The sequence below is a fragment of the Accipiter gentilis genome, chromosome 27 (assembly GCF_929443795.1).
Source record: "Accipiter gentilis chromosome 27, bAccGen1.1, whole genome shotgun sequence".
NCBI classification, from domain to species: Eukaryota; Metazoa; Chordata; class Aves; order Accipitriformes; family Accipitridae; genus Astur; species Astur gentilis.
Genome location: NC_064906.1, coordinates 9,397,254 through 9,419,273, shown reverse-complemented (window position 1 = coordinate 9,419,273; position 22,020 = coordinate 9,397,254). Strand labels below are relative to the sequence as shown.

Below are 22,020 nucleotides of genomic sequence, written 5' to 3'. Positions count from 1 at the left end.
CTATACAGTTGGCTTGTGAAAGGAAACCCTTCCCACCCTTGATGGGGACGCAGGTTGAGGTAGCTTCCCTGGCATTGAGAGTCCTTACCTGGAGGGGTAAATGAATATTGTTTATGCTTTAAGTTTGTAAACACGTGTGTGGGCGTGGTTGTGGTCGTCCGTGACTTGCTTGTGGTTCTAATAGTGTACTACTCTTGCCTTAAAAAATTGCAATAGTGCATTCCTCCATTGTATCTGCAAAACCTGCAATAGTGGCCTGTTAAGTCTGTAAGTGAAGTTCAAATAAATTGTTTGCTTGAACCTTGCAGTTAAATCTGTGAGTGAAGTTCAAGTCGTTTGCTTGAACCTTGCAGTGAAGTCCTTTTCCATCACAGGCTCCACAAATAAAAAGACATGGCTAGCATGATTGAATTATTCTTACAGATTTTAAAAAAATAATAATAAAAAAATAAAATTGTAACTGCATCTAAAGGACGGGGAACATGCAATTGGCTGGTACTTCATGTTATTTCACAGTGAGAGATCACCAAAATGATTTTGAGACAGGTAACAACATCAGTATTATTCACGCATGCATACACAACGTCTGGTTTCTTTTAACTACAGCTCTATAGAAGTCTGTCTGGAAGCTGACAATGCCAAGACTCCAAGGATTTGTTGTTGTTGTACTGTGGGTTTTTTTAATAAAAAGGTAATTAATTGCAGTAAAATGAAAGAGATTAATTTATTACCCTGTATTATCTGTTATGTGTGAAGATGTCCAGCTTGCCAGTATTTACAGCTCTGCCACTGTATAATTAATCTCTCACAAACCCACAAAGCAAGTTCGTGAAAGACAAATGTCTCAAACATAAACATCAAGTCTGGTACATTATGCATCAATACATTAACTTTAAGATTTAATGCAGTATCAGATCAGATAAGAACTTGCAAAGATAGTCACGCTACATGAAATACAGATTTAATCCTTATTTTTAGTCTTCACTAAGTCAGCATCTTATCCACCTGGCACATATATCCAAGTCCTGTGGGAGCTACATCTGCTGAAGTAAGAACGTGTGTAAACTGTCAGCTTTATGGGAAGAATTTCCTAGTTATACACTGAAGTTCTCAAACGCTCATCAGGTGAGGAACATGACCATTTTTCTTTGCTGTCAGGATGCACCTTGTGCAGTGTGTACTTTGAAGCTTAAGCAAGGGTTTGTTTGGGTTTTTTTCCCCTCGCAAGCGTAAAGTTTCTTAGCAAATAGAATCCAAATTCAATGCCTAGTTATGTTTTTGCAAGCACTTTTACACATCTATTTCATTTAAGTCCACAAAAAAACACAGCTGTCGTTCCTGCCTTGAGGAGTAAGTGAACATAGCAAGTTTCACACAAAGAACCTGGGAGGAATTATACAGCAAAACACAAGCATGCTTTCAGATAGTATTTGCAATTTTTATAACTCTGAGAGTAGATATAGTAACTAGAAACCACCTCCATCGTCCTCCATCTCAAACAATTCACTCCGTGTGAGTTGCAGAATTAGCTGAAAAGCTTTGCAGGAACTGCTGATCCTCAGGCAGGGCTGGAAAGCCCCATTACAACAGTCAGTGGCTCTTTCACTTATCTCCTTAGAAAGTAGTGGAAATATCCAAATGACTTCTAAGTGACTTGAGAAAGAAGATTCACACCTGTTTCAAACTCATACTACCTCAGTTGAAAAAAATCAGCAAAGAGCTTGCAAAATTGTACACCACCGTGCTTGAATTGTTAGCAGGTCAGTTTGAATTTCCTGCTCTATTTTTATGTAATCTAATGTAGCAGTATGGCAGGAAGAGCATTTACTACATACCTGTTTGTCAAAATGACCTCTGATGAGAAGGTGTTCTTCATACATGTTGCCGAAGAATGCAAGTGAGAAGATCGCTGAAATATTTGGCAGTAGAGCTAACTAAATAGACAAAAATACACTCTATTAACAAGGAACTGTTCATATTTTTCTATTCATATAATTATGCTTAAAATATTTATATAATGATTTACCTCTTAAAGGATATGATGTGTCTGCAGCTCAAAATACTGACGCATATGGACACATACGGAGTTGGACTCAATGATCCTTATGGGTCCATTCCAACTCTAGATACTCTGCGATTCTGTGATACAAGGTATACATTTGAAAATCAATTAAGCTTGACATTGGGGCGATAAGTATTGGTGAAGTACCACACTTTTTCCCCTGTAAGAGTAACTTGCACCAAAACTATGGTACCGTCTGCAGTTCTGACCAATTCCAGAGTCAGCATCTTTCTAGAGAAGGAGCCTTCTAAAAACAGATATATTTGAGAAAGCAAGTGAAAAGGAGAAGGGGTGAGAAACGACAAATGATTTTTAGGATCTTAGAGAATCCCATGGTGCAAAATAGCTGGCAGTGAGCGTTTTGGTTAGCAGAGGGGACAGACTCTGGAGGTAGGCGAGAACACGGGTGTGCACTTACGTTCACTTACCCATACATGAGTTTTGCACGCACAGGCACCCCTCACACCCTAGTGATGAGCAATATGGAGATGAGCCAGGGAGACCACACGAGATCCATGAAATGAGAAGACTTTGTTCGGGGCTTTTTTCACGCATCGGTATTTCAACTTTACACATTACTTGCAGGTGGAATTTTCCAGCAGGAACAAGGGGACCGCGGCGCGGGCTCCTGTGTCACCGGTAAAGGCACAGTTGCACAATCTTCCCTGTCCAAACACAGACTATGGATATCCTTTACTAGCAAGGCATTTTACGGCGTTTTGTCAAACAAGCTAAATGCCGTATTCTGAGAGGAATGACTAGCAGGAATCAAAGTCAAGCTTCTTGGGAGTAATGTTACTGGAAAGGAAAACCATAACTATGCGAGTAAGCATAATCTTCCATTTTCATGGGCTAAGCAGATGGTGACCTGATTAGTTCGTAGTCTCAGGAGGCTGGTCATCTCTCTACACCTTCAGCTTCTATTGTCATCACTTTATTATTTTACTCATTCTCTATGATTTTAGTTGACTGTCACTTTTTTTAACCTTCTCTTTTGAGACATTGCTTAAGGATTAAAAACTGTGTTTATCTAACATAAAAAAGCAACTTTCACACTTAAGCCTGCTGATTTTAAATGGAAATTAAAATGTTCCAGTTTCTTCTTTCACACTAATAATCAGTAGGAAAATACGATCCCACCCTTGCGCATTTGATTCCCTACGTCGTTGTACGACTTACAGGAGGGAAGACTTGGGACGACGTACCAGGGAGACAGGCAGACATTGACCCACTAGGTATAGGCACCTAGTGCTATCAGAGGTGCTCTGGGGTGCTGCGTTTGGCCGGCTGCCGCTCCACTGGCGGTGTTCACACAGGGCTTGAGTTGTGTCTGTCATCCTCTAGGCATTTTTCTCAGGTACCATAGGATGTCCCCTGTGGCATTAGGCATCCAAATCTTGCTATCTGAATCAATATCTCAAAGGTATAGATGCTGCTGTTGGACATCCCCACAAAGTTGTTTTCGTACTACCTGGGTGGGTTTAATCAGCAAAGCATCCTCTTACCTGATTATACAGAACATGATGTGTGAAACAAACAGTACTTAGGTTTCACTGTGAAGAGGTGCCCTGAAGTAAACACACATTATCAATATACTTGTATCACAGTATAAAAATTAGTCTAGAACCAGTCCAATTTACACTGAAAAGTCACCTTTTTGGTGTCCCTTTTCTGTGACTTTGTGTAAACTGTGCTAATAAACATATCGTAGCATTTCTAGTTTTGCACATAAATTGGCCCAAACAAAAAGCCATTATTCAACCGTTAATAAGAAAAACTTCAATCAGTATAAACAAGAAATTTTTTTTAATAAAATGTCAGGATTAGATCTTGTAAGTGTACGTATATATACATAGCTACATACATGCATATGCATATGTACACACATAAAGTGTGCATATGATTTCTGTAGTTAGTTGTTCAGGACTTGAGAATGTCTAATATGTTCTGACATGGAATATGGCACATCTAGAATAAGGCTAACAACTAGAAGTGAACTTGAATCCTATTTCTAACAGTATTATTTTAGAGTTATCTTTAACTTACTGGGGCAACAAATAGCTGTTAATGCAACCAAGAAGTAACATTGCGAGAAATGGTATATAACAGTACAGACCCTAGAAAAATGCACACTTTTTTTTTTTTTTTAAAGGCTGATGAGATACTGCACAACATAAAAAAAAAAAAAAGGAAAAGACAGGATAACTGGTGGGTGCCCTGGCTTGATCTGAGAGGGAAAGAGTAATTCTGGATACCCCCGTGGGCAGGAGTGACTTCCACAGTGCATTCTTTCATGGCTAGGAGAATCCGAAATTGAAGTTTTCTGCTATTTCTCTCTTCTGGGACTGAAGGAGGCATGAAGATAGTCTGCATAATTCATTGCTCCCACTGTTTCACACACATGGTTTTAACTTGACAGTAAGTGGCTATTTCAGAGCAGAACCTTATTTCAGTGCACAGCTCTGACAGTGCCTATGCTTATAAAACGATGCTGTCTTTGTGGACTGTATTTTATTTGGCGTTCCAAAGAGCAACAGAAAAAACTACACGTAACGTAATCCCACCTTCAGTTGCGCTTCTTAATGTTGTAGAAGCCTTAGACAACATGGATTATAGTGATTTTCAGAGTGGTTAGATTCCTAGAGACACAGCCTCCATACCTCTTTCATGAGGAAATCTGCCACCTCCACCACCTCACCAAGATTTTTACTCCTCTGCCAAAAAGGTCATATTTATGAGTAGCTGTTTCTTTCAACGATGCTTGAAGCCACTTTGTAAAGCCACTGCAAAACAGGAGATTGCAAATAATGTTTTACGTCAATCGTATGTCTTCAAATACTTTAGCAAAATTTAGTCGTTTACCTTTGTGGAATAATAGCTTTTAAGCACGGACCAACCTGCCCCGAGTCCCGTGCAGGCGCTGGAGTGCTCTCCCCTGCAGCGTTCCTTACCGTGCCGGTTCCGAAATGGTTTCAGCAGGTGAAGGGAGCTGCGAGACTGCAGAGGACTTGATCTGCAAATTGATGATGTGCAAACTGGAGTTTTCTGATCTTGGAAGCTTGGTCCTTGTCTTGTCTTGGAGTCCTCTCTCTTGGAATGGGCACCAAAATGTAGACTGCGGTTGTGCGGTCCGCAGAGCCAACATGAGCGAGAGACTGAGCTGGGTCCTCCTTTTGCCCTTGAACATGTCAGCAGCCATCGGCCGTGCTCAGCTCTTACAGCTGAACTGTGAGAGCCTCACAGCCCCCGGTAAGTCTGAAAATGGGTGTTTATCGAGAACCTGATTTGAAACCCAAGTATCCGGGATTATTATTGCTCCCAGATCTCTTAAAAGGCCGGCTACTTTTTCGTCCAGCTCCTAGGGTTTGCAGGGGAGCTACTAAAAATCAGAGGTTTGTTTATTTATGTTTTGTAATTCAGCCAAGGCTTTTACCCTGATAACTTTTCGCATCAGCTGTTCGTACAAGTTACCTGTGGCACAACATTCCCTTCTACAGACTCCACATCCACACCTTATGCTCTCAGTCACCTTTATTCTTGCAGGGAGATAGCAGGAGAGAAAAGAAGGATAGCAACTACTTTCTGTAATTTAAGTCATGTAATTTGTTTTAGCAGTAGGGATAACACTACTAAGGTTTTGGTTAAAGCTGGTTCAGTTGTTTCGGTTGCATGAATTAACTATGTGTTATCGTAAAAATCACATTTTGAAATTAAAAAAATACAGATTTGAATTGTGTGATTTGCACTAGGTGTTTTGACTAAACAGCAAACAGAGCTCTCAACTATTGTTTGTTTTCATTTCAAAATACATCATTTGCTTTTGATAATTGGAACAATGTAAACTGACACTTTAAAAGTTATTAACAACAACCAGTTGCTAATTGGGTGGAAAAATGCCCTTCTGATGACAGACTTTGGCTGGAACAGATGTTTACAAAAACTTTTTTCTATTGTACAAAAAGAAAGTCCCATGAAGGAAACATATTATGTAGTGATTCCTAAAACTGTGCTTACAGCACAGTTAGAGCAGATTTGGACTAAATGGGCGGGAAAAGGCAGAATCCAGACCTGGAAATGTTTATTTACTATTGCAGTTCTATTGACCTCAGTGATTATTCCCATAAATGGATAGGCAAGTTCATAGGCAAGTCTTCACATCAAATTCAGCAAGCTAATTGTACTGCATTTCCTACTTACAGCCTTCTGTGAAGGACAGGGAAGAGATTAACTTGATAGCAAATCTTTCTTCAGACAATTACATAATGAAATTTTATATGTAGTTAAGAGGAAACTACAGTGTTGTGTATTGCTCATATTCAGAAACTGGAATACGAGCTAGGCAGCATGAACATGGTGATACTACAAAACAGAAATAAAGTCATTTTAAGAAAATAAATGCAAAAAATTTCCTTTGCCCTGAATTTTAAAACTAAAATGTAACATCACTCAGCAAGAATGAATTATCCCTAACCCTATTTTATAGCATTAGGGATAAGATCACTTGATTGACCGGATCACAAATGCATGCCATTTAGTAGTATGCCAAGTAATAGCATGGCATTTATTTTTGCCACTAATTCAGACCCACTGGATGTGTAATTTATATGTTTTTCCAGATCGGGAAGTTAGAAAGCCTAAGACTAAAAAAGTGCTTTGCTAACTTTCTTGTGGTGGTCTGTCAGTTCTTAATCTCCATGTTGGAAGTTTCATGTAAGTGTCGATGTAGCTTTGATATCTCCAGGAAAAAGGCTGCAAACACTTTGGTTCCTTCAATGTAGTTGTGTCTGTGGAGAAGGAAAGAAAGAGAATGAAGCCCTGTCAGGCTGTTCTACTCTTCAAATTAGCAGCACAGCCTGGTGAAGTTTTCAGAGGAATTTGCAAGATTTGTCACCCAAAAGAAGGACCCAGTGCACAGAAATTCTGGACACATCCTTCAACTGGCATTCCTCTGAAGGATTCACTGAGAAAACTCTTTCCCGTGTTATGTCCCCTAATTACTATTGTCTGTAGCCATAAGGGTTGAGGCTACATTGAGGGGAAACAAAAAATAATTGGAGAATAATTGTAGGATTCTCCAGTTCCTCGAGCTCAGCATGACTTGACTCAGAAGCTGCACAAACATTCAGGCAACACGCTGAACAGTGTCTTACCGTGGTGCCTCAAAGAATGAGCACAAGTGGCAAGTTTAAGCTAATTTTGATACAATTACACTACTTCTTGTCGCTGTAATAGGAATACACCTTTATATCCATTTACACGGAAAACCATCAAAATCCTCACCTAACCATTCGCCTGCATACATCCAACTGGCATACTTCGAAATGGATGCTGTGACAGAAGAGTGCCCGTCTGCATCATCGTCTTTTAGACCAGAGGCAAATTTCATTGGCAGTGAAATGAAAATTGCCAATGTGATGTCGTTAAGGACTGAGTAGGCACTCCATGAAAAGTGTATAGCGGTACGCAATAGGTTGGGAATTTTGCTGTCTGCTTGGCACAGCGACAAGTTTGCCAGAGACAGTGGTTTGGGAATGTCCAGTGCACAGCAAAGCTTCCCGTCTGGCTGTGCTTATTTGTGGGTACCAGGGGACTTCGGTTCTCCCCCCTTCTCTTATAGCACAAACGGACAAACAAAAGAAACCTGCTTATTTTCTCATTCTGGGAGTGTTCCCCATCATCGGCTGCTCCGATCGGAAACATGATCACACTTTTCTGCGTTATAGTCTGAAACATTCTGGCAACAGGAACCGTTGAACCATCCCGAATAAAATCTGGATCTTCTCCAAAAACTGAAATACAGGGGAAGAATTAATTCATTATTAAATGAAATAAAGGTGCTTTCTTCTGCTACCATAAGTTTGAGCAGATAGCTGACATTAAGAGCTTCTGAGTAGACGACGTTTTGAGTGTGTAGCCAATTGATTTCATGAGTCAGCTGCACTCTACAAATCTCTGGCTTCGTATCAGTACACAAAGAAACCAAATGAGGTCTTTTGGCTACTTCTATTAAATACACCCCAATTCAGCAAGGTGTGGAGGAAGATGTGGCTGAGTTCTACCAAAATCAGTAAGATTCATAGGGGTAAGTGGCTGTAGCACTGAATTGGGAAAACCCGTTTGCCCTATAGATGAGCACAATCCCCTGCACACCTGCAGACACATTAAGAAGTGAAAAAAAAAGAAGGAACATACCTTTTTTTATTGCCCTTCTTGCTGCTTTATATAGGGGATCATTAACATCAGCAAGCCAGGGCTTCGCACCCAAAGGCATAGACACTTTCAGTTTGTTTGGACTGTTCCTCCTGGAAAAGACACCCTCCAAGTGCTCCACCACCTGCGGGGAGAGCACGTTGCAGTCAGAAGCGTTCATCTTCTTGCAACTCACGCTTACGCCCACTTCTGCTCTCAGAAACAAATAACTACTAGAAACATTCAGGTTACTACTTTGGGTGTAAATTGGTGAGGTGCTAAGAGGGACTTAGTTTACGCAGTAGAGGCCAAAGAAAAGGTTTGACTCTTACCTGTTGTTTCACAAGCGAAAGGTCCATGTGGGGGACCTGACGGATTGAGAATTTGCCAATGACTTTTGCCGGAATGACTGTTTTAATTCCTGGTTCATGAAAAGCTCCTTCAATCCCATGAATAGAGAGAGAAGGGTAACGCCACAGGTGTAGAAGTATTTCTTCCTTCAAAAAAATAACATTGAAAATAAAAGGGATGAAAATAAAAGTGGAGCCATTCACAACTTGTATAAATTGATGTGAAGAAACAAGATTTTTCCATCCTAAAATTTGTATTTGGAGACCTCTGTATTTTAAAGAGGTTTGATTTGTCATTTAAAAGCATGTGCGTATCTTTTAAAAAATACTACTTCTTTCAGTCAACCTTTGTTTACCTTTAGAAATATTTGGATAATGGCTTTCCACGCACAACAAGAAAAGTGGAGCATTGTTTTAAAATACCTTGGAAATAAATTTTTCTAGTGTGATGAAAAATCAGAAAAACTTCTGATCTGACCGTCTGTCGATCTCGCAACTTCTCACAGGAGAAACCTGTGATCCATTTAGTCAGACCCCTCCCAGATGATAGCAGGGACGAAATTCTACTGATGAGCATTGAATAATACAATAGCTAAGATGATAATGTTCAGTAACCAAGTTGATCTGTTTTTCTAGAGAAGGTAAGGAGGATTAAAAAAAAAAAAAAAAAGGGGGGGGGGGGGAATGTTTCTTCTGAGGAAGAAAGGAGAAATATATAAATTGATCTTCATGTAGAACCCCAGGGCACTGCTTCTTTCCTTGTACTCCAGTTTTACGAGACTGGAGCTTTATGTACATATAAAATTTGCACCACTTCATCCTCATATAGGTAAAGCATCAAAACTTATATAGCATAGTTACATTATACTTCTGTATTACTGATTATTACTGTCTAGCTTAGGCTAATTTGGAAGCTTTTTCATGGAAATAAAAGCATCCCTGTTAGAGCTTATACCACTATAATTACGTTAGTGATAAAAAAACGAATCACTTGTCTCCTTTCTCCCAGCTGCCACTCTTGTGCAGAGACATCTTTCTGAGCCAGCCCTTACCTGCTGGTTTTTATTTAGGATATAATTTTTAAATGCTGGCAGAGAGGTTTATAGCTTTGGGTGCTTTTTTGGCATGCTCAGCAGACATCAAAATCTGAATTAAGTAAATAAAAACCACCCAAAGCACATCTGCCTAAAGCTGCCTCCCATTTTGCAGAGCTGAATGCAACTTCTTTCCTACTATGTAACCTGGATGCAGGGGTTTTAACGCTTATTTTGTTTGGCTGGTTAGGTATGGGTAAGAGAAGTGGTAGTGCAAGGAAGAGGGAGCAATACTGTTAGTTTTGCATTGATTATTCGTATTTCAGATCACTTTCCCCAGGTGCAGTAGCTTACATTTTCAGCAGATTAATTTTATTTACCTTTTAATGGTCTGTGCTCCTTTATTTTATTTTGAGTTTGCCATTGACTGAAAATATCTTTTAGGTTGGCTTTATACATAAATACTATGAATAGGTGATTTAAATTCTTTCTGCTGACCATTTATACAGGTTTTTATGTTACCTTGGTGCCATAGAGGAATTTTTTCACACCACTATTCTTTTTATGTTCCTCTAGATCAAATTCAATCGATTCATATAATTTCCTCTCCTCTTCCGTCAGGGCAGCAACGCTGTCGTAGATTCCAGGGATCTGAATATGACCTGTGGGATCCACAAGGCTGTCTACAAAATGAGAGAGAGATACCAGTACAAGTGGGACCCATTTCTTCCACTTGGCAGCCATAGCACCTTTTCCCTTCTACCTAACTCTTTACTGAATGAGTAAGCCTAACAACTAACTAACAACAACCGTTTGCATCCGACAAGTTGTGGCACCTAACTTGCTGTGGTTTTCATATTTATTAAGAAAACCATTGAGCTACTGTTTGTGTGTAGCATGTGGTGTGTCAGCCCAGCTGCCGACATGAAAACGCCATCCTACTGAGATACAAATCGGTGCTAAAAAGTCAGGTTTCGCTACGTGTGTATGTACTCAAGTTGCTGGCCATCCTTAAATGTTCTTGATCGATGCGTGACTGACATCAGCTTGATGGGCACATGTCCGAGGTCCTGGCCTTACTGTGGACATTCCCTTCCTCAGCTGCTGCCACCATAGCTTTGCTGAGATTTGGAAATCTGGGACTCCTGCTTCAATTAGACTTGCCCTTCTCGGGTCAATTAAACACAGCACTGATCTTTGTTAGGCTGATTGCTACCTGGTGCTCCCCAGTTACTCCTGAGCAATGATGTGTGTTATTACCCAGCAGAGCGATCAGGTCCGTCAGCGGCTCATGAATGATGCCTCCAAAAGTTCCAGAGTGAAGGTCCTTGCCACCACATTCAACCTGTACCAAAACCACTGGTTACATATAAACACTCCCTACCTTATTCCTCTGCCAGGGTCTGTTTTCTGCAGCGACCGGTGGCTTCATTTTCTTAAACGAGGCCACAAATGAATAGAAAACAATTATGTGTTTCTATTTATAAAATGGAAAACATCACATCAGGAACAATCTGCTTTGGTAGAAGACAAGATAAAGCTCTGTTGTTAACCACTGGAGAGAGAAATTCAGCTGTCTATAGCGCTTAGAGGTATTTGAGAGCAAAGGTCCCTCTCCATCCCCTCTTTTGCTTCAGTAAGATTAAATACATCCTAAGCGACAGACTTGCATATTACGGTTCCTAATATTGCAGAATAAATTCTTCAAGTTCTCTATCCTTTTTATTTAATGCAAAATCTTCATAACAAAGGCAAGAAAGAACCTTACTTGGTTTGCATTAAGAAAATATATGTCCAACCTTAATTCCAAATTGCAACAAATAAGAATTTAGAGGTCTCTTGAATCATAAGGCTTTAGAATAGAGAGAGGCATTTGGTTTATTAAATGGGTTCTTTTTCCAGACACATTTTCATACTCAGGTTTATCATAAACTATTTTCCTGCAACGAACTTGTTTATTCTTCTCAAAACCTCATTACAGCCAAGTGTCTGGTAGCAGGCAGAGATCATTTTTGATGTTTTAATAGCATCATTTTTCTTAAGCGAGACATAGAAGAACTGAATCAAGGCTGCCGAGGCTCTTTTGGTTAAAAACAAATTTCATTCTTTTTCAGACATGAAGGTTAATGCAGATTTTTCTTTAGTTCTCAAGTTCTTTAATCTTCTCTCTGAATTCCTTTTATGATTCATCAGGAAGTTTCCAGGTGAGGAATTTCTGCTTTTCATTTCACAGTAGCTCATATTGGCTGCTAAATATACTACAGTGCACCGTTATTTGCTTCTGCCAATGGTTACAAAAATTTTGTGTGGCTTTTAAGCCTGGGGATCCAACTAAATGGAGTCCCTTTTAGGCAGATACATTGCAGTAAGCAGTATCTGCTGCAAAAGGGCAGAGCAGCAGAAGACGTGGGTTTGGAGTGAGAGAGTAGGGGGGTGTGGGGACGATGCTGCAAAAGAATGGAGTTGGTGTGCGGAGGGGGTGACGAGAAAAGACTGGGAGAGTGACAGGAGAGTAATGGGATAGGAAAGGGATCAAGGGGAGGGAGGGAAGTGGAGAAATTATGATTGAAGAGAAGTTAACGGAATTAAATAAGGCTAATTGAACTGAAATGAGGAGGGAAATCTGTACAAGCCAAAAAGGATACGGAAGAAAGCTCTGTATTTGTAAATATTAAGCTTGCTCTCAGTCTTTCTCTGCATGCAGATGTAGATGTGATTACAGGTGCATCAGTGCTCTCTGGTCAGGGGCCCAGCTCAAATGAACCTCCGTCCTTTACCTCCACAAAGAAGCAGGCATTTCCCCGACTCCCATAGGTAAGGGCAGGCTTCTTGTTGCTGAGCCAGACGTTGTCCGAAATCACAATATAATCAACATCAGAGAAAAAGCACTGGTTTTCTTCTTCGAGTAACTTTTCTAGCCCCAAGGACCCTGCTTCTTCCATGCCTTCAATTAAAAACTTGAAGTTCACTGGCATAGCCTAAATGAACATTAGAGAAGTCTGTGTAAGGAACAAGCATTTTCAAAAATAAAAAAAAAATCTTTAAGATCAGAAGCAGACTGGCTTGCAGTACACATTTTGTTAGCAAAAGAATGATATGGTATATATAGCTTGCTTCAGTAGAAAGGACAGTGATAGACAGAGTTTCCCAGAAAAAAATTTTCCTCATGTTTTTATCTACTTTTCAGTTTTGAAGGAGAATAAGTGATACCTTTTTTTCCTTCTTTGTGGTTTCAGAAAACTTGCTGGACTGTCTCATTAAATGGGCTTTCGCTCAGTGCTATTAAATATTCTAATTGATTTGGAAATTCTAACTGTGTAATAACAGTTGCATTTTCACAGAAAATTTCCGGCCTCATATTTCCACTGTTAGTGCCCATGCGGGAACCACTGTCAGAGGTCCACTGCTGTGGTTTTCCCAACACGTTATCTATCGTCAGAGTTACTCACATGGTGGTAAAAATGCTGCTGGTGATTCTACTATAATTGTTCTTTTAGCACTCACGAATTCGTTTGCCTGCTAGTTCGTAAGGATGCATTTCTAAGGGTAATTAAGAGAACTTTTATTATGGCATAGTGCGAGTTAGAAATGCTGACATGTCCATAGGAGAAATAAATTTGAGCTTAGTTTCCCATTCCAATTCATTTTCTCATTACAGGTTTTAAGATGTTTTCTCTTTTGATTCAATGCTCAGATTAAATGCAGGAACAAATGCGTAGAATTAAAGGAACGTGTGTTATGGATGGGTTCACCAATGGTTCATCAAACGACCACAAACTGTTCATGAATATTGTTTGATGGTCTGTGCTGTTTTCTAGGGAAAGGCTTCAAATGACAAAGATGTCTTTTTGCTTGCTTGTTAAAATGCCAGAATAGCTATTAGTGATTTGAAAAACTGGAAAGATACAGAAAGACAGCCCCATAACCATATCCACTTACAACAGCTAATTTGTAGGCAAATAACGTGTGCGTTTGCTAGCACTTAAGAGACGCTGAGGTCAATTCAGTACTGTCGATGCAAGAAAAACACTGGTTTTTCAGAAGGTTGCAAAAGGACTTTAAAAGTCAAGACTTAACACTCAATTTGTGCCGGAATGTCATAAAAGAGGCACAAACCTGTTTCTTAGCAATCTAACAAAATGTGTCGTGCAAATTCACCTTAAAGGATGCTTGCTAACCAAGTTATAAGCTTAGGCTATATGTTGGTTTAGCTTTGCATGGGGATACAACTAGCCCAAAATTATTAAATATGCACACTGATTTGAAGATAACTATGTTGGTCACTAGTCATTTAGGCAAAAGTTTGACTTTTGGAGACATGTCAGTCTCTGAGTATATTTGTACTTGGTTAATGCACCCATTCAAAACATTTTCTTTGATAAATTTAATACATTGTTGAAAGAACAGCCTATTACATACGAGGCTTTTTAGACACTTATTCTCTTCATACATACACATAAATTGAAGGTAACTTGTAGGCAGACAAAATCAAAGATCAGCAGAATGTAACAGCAGAGATGAGTCTTCATGACCAAACTGTGATGTATGTTATTTTGCCATTTTAAAAGCTCTCAAGAGAATAGGGTATCAAAGCTGTTTAATGTATGTAATATATATTGAATGCTTCCCCTAGTGTGGTTTCCTCTGAATGGCAATGACAGCGATACCATATTTACATTGCATACAGACTGTTCTAAATAGAAATGCTCAAGGACAGATTCTTACTGGAGTGGGACTAGTGCCCTGTATATAGCATTAGAAATAAGCTAATATTTCAAGATGTATGTGGTCTGTTGGGACAGAGATATATCATCTAACTCACAGGAGTGTAAATGCATCCCTCCAGAGATATAATAATAATAATAATAATAATAATAATGTCCTCATTGATACCTACTAATTTCAAAGCTCTAAATGTTTCCACTGCATTTATCCAAGCTAGGACAGGTCCTTTATTATCTGTTGCTCCACGCCCATAGAGATTTCCTTAAAAAGAAAAGAGGAAAGTTTTTAAGAAATCTTTGAAACTTCTCTTGTCAATTCAACGTAATCAGCAAAATCCTGTTGCCACAGAAGCTGTAGTGGTGTGTCAAGTGAAGTATCAAAAGAGTCGGGATTTCTGTGACTTGTTTTAAAAAAGGTGATGGGTGTTTCCAATGGACTGCTACTCTCTTTTAAATTTTTTTTTCCCTTTTATATACATCATATTGTGGTTTCTGCTACGTGTCAATTTCTGAGCGTCACTTTTGTTCTTAGGAGCTGTTTGTTCACACCAGACATTCCTGAAGAGTTTGCACAATATACAGCTTCTGTATACATCAGCCAGCCCAGGGAACAAGCCGCAAAGTCCCCACAGATAAATACCACAGTAGAAGTATGAAGCTACAAGTCTAGGTATGTAATTTTTTTTTTTAAGCATTTGACCGTACAGTTATGTACAGGGACAGAATTCACTTTCAAGAACAGTGATACATTTCTGAAGGCAAACTGAGTTACCCCGGCAAGGCTGTTTGCAACTGGTCCCAACCTGTGGAATGGGCAACTTAATGGTTATAGCATGGGCCTAGGAATTGGGATTTCTGAGTTCTTGAGGTCTTACTCATCCACTGACCCTCTACCCGTCATTTTTGTTCCTTCAGTGAGTGGAGCTTTTCACGTCCAGCTGGCTGTAGTGGAAGGACAATTACATTAAGTGGGGGCCTCGCATTCTTCCACCACAAATGCTCCTTAGCTCCAGCGTGGCAGGTGGAGGTACTAACGGATCACGAAGCAAGAACGAGAAGTGCGAGGGAGGATAATGGTTGATGCAACAACCCAACAAGACTTTTAAAGCAGAAAGGGATTCTCTATTGGATACTCTAGAAAGCGGCATTAACCTCACGTGGCTCTTCCACACCAAATATTAGGCAATCACTGATGGGTCTCACAACTCAAAGCTGCTGGATTTGCCCCAAAGATTGCCATAGGAGAAGTCCTCTTGCTTTGGTTAAATATACAGGGAGCCTCCTTCCACTCAGAATCTGTCGTGTATTCAAATAACGATACAAAACTTATCACCAGGTACACACCATCGATTTCAGTCAGCGTGTAAGGGTCGGTTTTCCAGCCATCTTCCTTTTTGGCAGGCTGCACGTCCACGTGACCGTAGAAACATACAGTGGGGTTTTGTGGATCCTTCCCCAGTTCCCCAAGAATCACAGGAGGCAGTGGGAGGTCCTGACCACTAGGCAACTGTGCAGAAATATTTAAAAAAAGCAATTAAGGAAAAACAAACCTTTGAAAACTTATAAAAGTTATTAAAACACCCTGGAATTCTCAGTATTGAAAATCCTTCTACATACTCAATTGGCTCCGATTTGATCAGGTGCACAGGTCTGACTTTGAATCCAGCTCTAACCTCCCCAGAGAAATTAAGATTTTTCTCCCCACCTGTTTAGGTTCTGCAGGGACTTTATGGAGCTCTTCTAATGTTTTACTGTCATAAATGCCCTCATTACTAAACTCTTATTTCCCAGCACTGGAGAAGACAAAGCTGTGTGCTGTAGTGACAAAAGCGTATGTTGTGACACTGAAATAGTCAAAAGCCACACAAACTAATTTAGGGTTTGATTTCACCACAGACGGAGGGCAGGAGGTCTGTAACCTCAAATACAGAAACAAAATAAAGTTTTTTCTGGCAGGAGGCGGCAGCAGCTATTTCAGACTGGTTTGAAAACAGGTTTGAAAACTCTAAAACTAATCCTGTAATGTACCGCTGTGCAGAACAGATCTCCACATTGGCCAAGAGAGGCTGGGTATCTCACAGGAGAGAGAAATAAGAAGTGCAGGAATGTGTGTACTTCCCTTGTATTCACCGGTAATATCAGCCTGCATTGCCCTGTTGCAACCCAAAAGTGTAGCTGCTTCTTGCAAAGCAATCAAAGGAAAAACTCATTTTGTGAAACAATATTTTGGCCCTAGGCAAAGAAGTGTCTCTGGTCTCTACTCCAACAACAGGTACTCCAGTCCCCACTGCTATCAACACAGACTGTTGCTATATATTTTGGCAATCATAACTGCATGCCAAGTGCACGCTAAGGTTTTAATTTTAACCACATTCATTACTACTATTAAATGGCATATAGCCTTAATATTAAACTATTGCTGTGCTGCAAGGTCCTTGTGCTAAGACTCACAATCCTCCCCGGAAGCCTCAGAGGAAGCAAAAGGGAAACTCTATTAGTGAACTTCCAAATTCCTGTTAGAGTAGAAATCTAACAGCCCAGGGCAGGAAAGTGCCGCCAGCTACAGGAAGGCAAGTAATTTAGAGACAAAGATTTCTCAGAGATTAACTCTTGCCTGTTGCTTTCCAACAATCATTAAGAAAATGGCTTGGAGCGTTTGTCAGAAGCTCCCAAAACCAACATTTTTTCTTATAAAAGCTACCTCCCTCATATAGACACTTTGGTGATGAACAGTGCATTAACTATCAAGCATCATTACTCAGAAGAATGTAAAAATGAGACTTGGTAAAAAAACACCCCAACAACCTCAGGCCTTTTAATTTTGCAGACTGCTTCCCTCCAGTTAAAAACATCAAACTGCCCCTGATATGCAGAGAACGTCTATTTGCATTTGGATTGTCTGTGTGGTCTCCCAAGTCTGTTCTCAGTCTGAGGAGGGACTGATTTCAGCAGGTATCATGTAGCTACAGGACTATTGATAAATTGTTACCTAGCTACCAAAAATATCAGTATGTCGTAACATACAGACGCATACACACCGCACTGAATGTAATAGGCAGACCACATGTGCAGATATGATGTTTTAAATGCAAGAATCAGACAAGCACCTGATGTGACCCCAGGTTTACTGAATTAACAGTGGCTCCCAGCGCTGCAAGTCTGTCTGCTGCCAACACCATCATTCGTATTACTTCTTTCCTCAGATCTGGTTGAACAGAATCGCTTTGCACAGCCACCCATTCCTTAAGATCCTGCGCAGGAAGGAGAGAAGTGCAGTTAAATCACCCAGGATGCTGCGGCGTTTGGCCCTCAAACATGAGAAGTGTCACATTGGAAGATGGTTTCGTTTTTATCCCATCACAGCAATGCCATGAATGCTATAAGGCTTCAGAATTGAGAGGAATTGCTTAGATGGGTCCCCAGGGTTAAGAGTCCTGATTTTCTAAACAGGGAGGGTGCCCACGCTTAGACATTCACACTGTCAACCATGGATCTAAAACCCAGTGGAAGAGGAGGTGGACTAGACGCTGACCAGTTTGCATCGCAGAAATTGCATTATGTACAAATTACCTTGCCGATCCTCGTGAGGATTCAGAAGCGCTCATAGCTTTAAAGCATAACTGATACTGACTGGACTGATTATGTTTCTGCCTCTTCACAAGCCACTGATAAAAATGAAAGCACAAGCCAGCATGGGACCGAGACTCCTCTCCTTGTCAAGAGCAAACCTACAAAAATCAGTTCTGACGTAAAGCAAGTGCGAGGGCGTCCCGTCTGGCTTGCTTCTCCCACGCAGGTGCATTTTGGAACCTCCGCGGAACCTCTCGCTGCCCACACTCAAAGGATGCCCACAGCCGTCGGGTTTGTGGAAGTCCACGCTAATCCCTCTTCCACCCGAAGGGTCCCCAGCACAGACCGTCCCCTCGCAGCCTTGCTTTGTGAAGCACCAGTGGCACACCTCCTGCCAGACCTGGAACCCTGCTCGTTACCTCAGTGGCAAACTCCCACCTGGCACATAGAGCACAGGCCTCCGGGGCACCCGTCCCGCACTCGTCATTTCACTGCAATATAGTTAGTTCCTACCTTGATGAAATCACTTTGATGTCCATCAATGTACTGGAAGATCTCCAGCTCCAGCTCTGAAGAGGATGAGGAGGACATTACCGCCTTAGGGAGTAGCACGGGGCTGAGATGGAGGCTATCTAAAAGTTAGGGATAAAATTCAAGACGTTAGAGACATCCTGCAATAAGCACTTCTTTTTGGTGCTAGAAAGGATAGACGATTCCAAAGTGCTGAGCCTATTTAAGTCTCATTTAAGTTCTTCAAGCCAGGAGAAAGCATACCTGAATTATTTTATCACATAAAACCTCCAATTGACTCATAGTCAAGTTTCTGAAAGAAAAAAAGTGGAAAAATGACCCAAGAGTGAGCAGCTGTAAATTTCTGCTTTATAGGTAAATTAGGGGAACCATTTTCTAAAAAAACATTCGCTGCATCAATTTTCAATGCACGAACCTCAAATTGTACATTCTGGGAAGACAACCCCAGGGGAAGACTTGCAAACACCAACACACACCAACAACCCAGGAGACTCATCTTTTTTTTCTTCCTTTCCAGAAGGAGGGAGAGAAATGGATTCACTGACACACGTTGCACGTTTTACATGAATAAGGGAGAACAATCCTGACACTGGACAGCATTAGACAACACATAGCTTTTGTGGTTGAATAAGAACAGTGTCAATACTGAAACACTTGATAAGTGTAGAAGTCATTTAGTACTTGCAAACTTCTCTGCCATCTTGTTTTTGACGAGATAAGTGAAAATTTAAAAAATCTAAGGTTTAAAAAAGTGGTTTTCTTCCTTCCTGAAGTTTTCCCTTCCCGTTTCCTTGAAGTTCTTGCTGTAGTTTCTTGAATTGCTCTTAGCAGAGTAATACTTGGATGACTAAATACTTGACTGGGCTAAATTCAGAATAGCTGCTGTATTGGGCTGGGCGATGGGATGGACTCCAAGGTCAAAACCCAACACTTTGATTCTAAAAATATTCTGTACTGGTAACAAAATGTGCAGTTGCAGGTCCATCCATAATTCCTTAACTTTGATGCATTGCTAAGGTGATAGGCTATGGTAATATTAATAATTTCAATTATGTTTCTCTGACAGAGAAGAAAGATTGAAAACCCAAGGCGCGATGAACAAGAGGAGGGAAACATTGTTAACTGTGGCTGGAGATCCTGGCTGTATGAAGGATGGGCCCCATTTTCCAACCTTCCCTTAGAAGCAAGGTTGCACCCACATTGCCCGTGACACAGGTCACTCTCTGAAGTAAAGCTTTGAGAAGGCCTGTGACGCTAGATGTAATCCCCAGTGTCCAGTTCCTGATATCTGTTGATGCTGGAAACACTGGTATTGGAAGAGACCAAATGCCAGTTTTGCAGGAGAGTGAAGATGCAAAGCACTGCTGCGGAGATGACTTGTTAACCGAGACAAGGAAATCCAAATTTGGGTGGGATTTTTAGGATAGAAGGATTAAATGTAAGCATATTATTTAAATGTAGGAATATTATTTAAATGCTAATACTTGCTGGGGAAAAAAAAAAAAAAGTAACTGATAATCAAAGTACCATTTTCTTCTCACATTGTTTTCTCCATAAAAAGGTGAATCCTACCTCCAAAAGGTGGATCTAATTAACCATCCCCTTCAAATAGTCACATCGCCAGTCACAGCAGCAGATATTTGGCCTAAACCAATTATTACAGGAATTTTTGAAGCAAACATGAAAAAAAAAAAAAAAAAAAAAAATCAGGACATTTCAGAAGAGACAAAGCAGCTTCTGGGATTTAGCAGCAAAGATGTGGTAGAGTATGAGGTTTTGGGGCTTGGTAGCTTAGGTTGTAGTCAGCTTTGGATAGAGACCGGCAGTCCCAGGCTGGGGTGGTGGTAAGTCTGTATGGGTTTTGGGTAACCCCAATGAATAGAGTTTCCTGACAAAGAAGAGATGCTGGTGCTTGCTGGGGCAGTGCCCAGGTAGATACAGGAGGGCATCTGAGCTGAGACACTGCAGGTCATGTCTGAAAGGGGCTCAAGGTACAGGGAGGCGATCAGTATTAAGTAAAAGCTGAGCATGGAGGCTATTTGTGGTGTTTGCTTCTCTTTTTCTTGCTGTGTGGTTTTAGGGGACCAGGCAACGGCTCTGCTTGTGTGGCGTTGCTTGGTCTCACTTTAGCAAGCGGTGGGTCCCAGGGAGAGCAAAGTTTACCTTCACGCTGGTCCTTATTACAGACGTAGTGTCTTCCACCTCCACGCTGGGTCTCATGGAGGGGAGCTGGTTGCCCGCACAGGCCGAGGAGAGGATGGGACCCATGATGGGTACCTTTGTGAGAGGCTCCAAAAATTGCAAGGCACCGCAAGTCCAGAAGGGAGTGATAGGAACAGGCATTGTATAGTGTGGTCATTCATCCCAAAGCGGGATAAATCCTAGTTTTGCCATAGGCATTGCCAACGGGCAGGTCGAGAGATCCCAGCATGTGAGGATTTTAATCAGATGTTCACCTAGAGAGACTTTAGAGCCATTACCTTCATTTATCACAAAGCCTGCTACATGCCTCAGTTTCACATGTATTTCACTCATTCTTTCTACCTTGCCATTTCCAAACCTCGATTTGGAAAATATTTGCAACAGAGGCCACTGAATGTGCCGTCATTTAACCTTACCATAGAAAACCAGACAGGCTTTTCCAGGTTCAGTTACTTAGAAAAACACTACCTTTTGGGTATGCCACACCTGAACAAGGAAGATCGTAACACAGGTCAGAACATGGCTGCTAGAGTAACCAAGCTCATGCAATGGAAAAGTACCAGTGACTCCACCCTATATAATTTTCCCTCTTTCTGGTCAAGTATTCAATTTTGCTGAAGTCTAAGCATACAGCTGGCACCTTATCATGACTTGAAGAAACATGTATCTTAATTTTATATGAAGGTCAGAATTACAAAAGGGCTGCTTATACAGGGAAAGTGTGCTGTGGTGCTGGTATCTTCTGCTTTTTATCCACATTATATACAAAAGACCTGGAAAGATGCAGACAAGAGACGTATGTCTTCACGTCATGTTTCATTAGCTTTTAACTGTTTAAGAAAATGAAACAAGGAAACTAAAATGCTGTGAAGGAAAAAAAACCCCAAACATTCAAGCAAGCAAAGCATCCTAGGAATTTTTGAAATAATTCTGAGAAACAGAGACAGACTTCAAGAAAAGCTTATAGAATACCACAAAAATAGTTGCTTTCATAAACAAAAATAAGCATGAACAGTGACGAAGTTGGGAAAATGAACGTGAGGAGATACTTACGCAGTCCTGCAGGTTAGCAGAGTGCACCAAATACTAATAATTCAGACAAGAAATTAGAGAGCTGCTGTGTTGTGCTATACTTGAGGGAGGGAGGGGAGTAGCAAATGGAACTTCATGTTAATGCACTGCTAATACACAGACAATGCTGCTCAAAAGCATTTGAATTGCAACTGGGAAAGCTTGTGTAGAAAAGGGAGTCAGTTTAATAAAGCAGTAGAAAGATTTCAGGCAAGGCTAAAATAGCTCAGTGTTATGAGGAAAGGAAAAATGATTTGAAAGGATGATAAAGCCTGTGGGGGGAAATA

General features: G+C 40.7%; 1 protein-coding gene and 1 long non-coding RNA gene across 2 annotated transcripts; one reads left to right on the top strand and one right to left on the bottom strand.

Moving 5' to 3' along the window:
- Positions 1–6,514: 6,514 nt before the first annotated feature.
- On the bottom strand, positions 6,515–18,569 carry CNDP1 (carnosine dipeptidase 1). Its single transcript, XM_049830319.1, has 11 exons — positions 18,443–18,569; positions 17,467–17,610; positions 15,704–15,866; positions 14,533–14,621; positions 12,413–12,613; positions 10,896–10,980; positions 10,158–10,318; positions 8,584–8,748; positions 8,255–8,396; positions 7,704–7,851; positions 6,515–6,846 (listed from the first exon to the last, which is right to left on the bottom strand). The coding sequence occupies exons 1-11, from the start codon at positions 18,518–18,520 to the stop codon at positions 6,741–6,743; spliced, it is 1,482 nt and encodes a 493-aa protein (XP_049686276.1). The 5' UTR covers positions 18,521–18,569; the 3' UTR covers positions 6,515–6,740.
- On the top strand, positions 14,869–20,115 carry LOC126051269 (uncharacterized). Its single transcript, XR_007509767.1, has 3 exons — positions 14,869–15,029; positions 17,187–17,318; positions 19,527–20,115. It is a non-coding gene; the product is annotated as an uncharacterized LOC126051269 (long non-coding RNA).
- Positions 20,116–22,020: the final 1,905 nt, after the last annotated feature.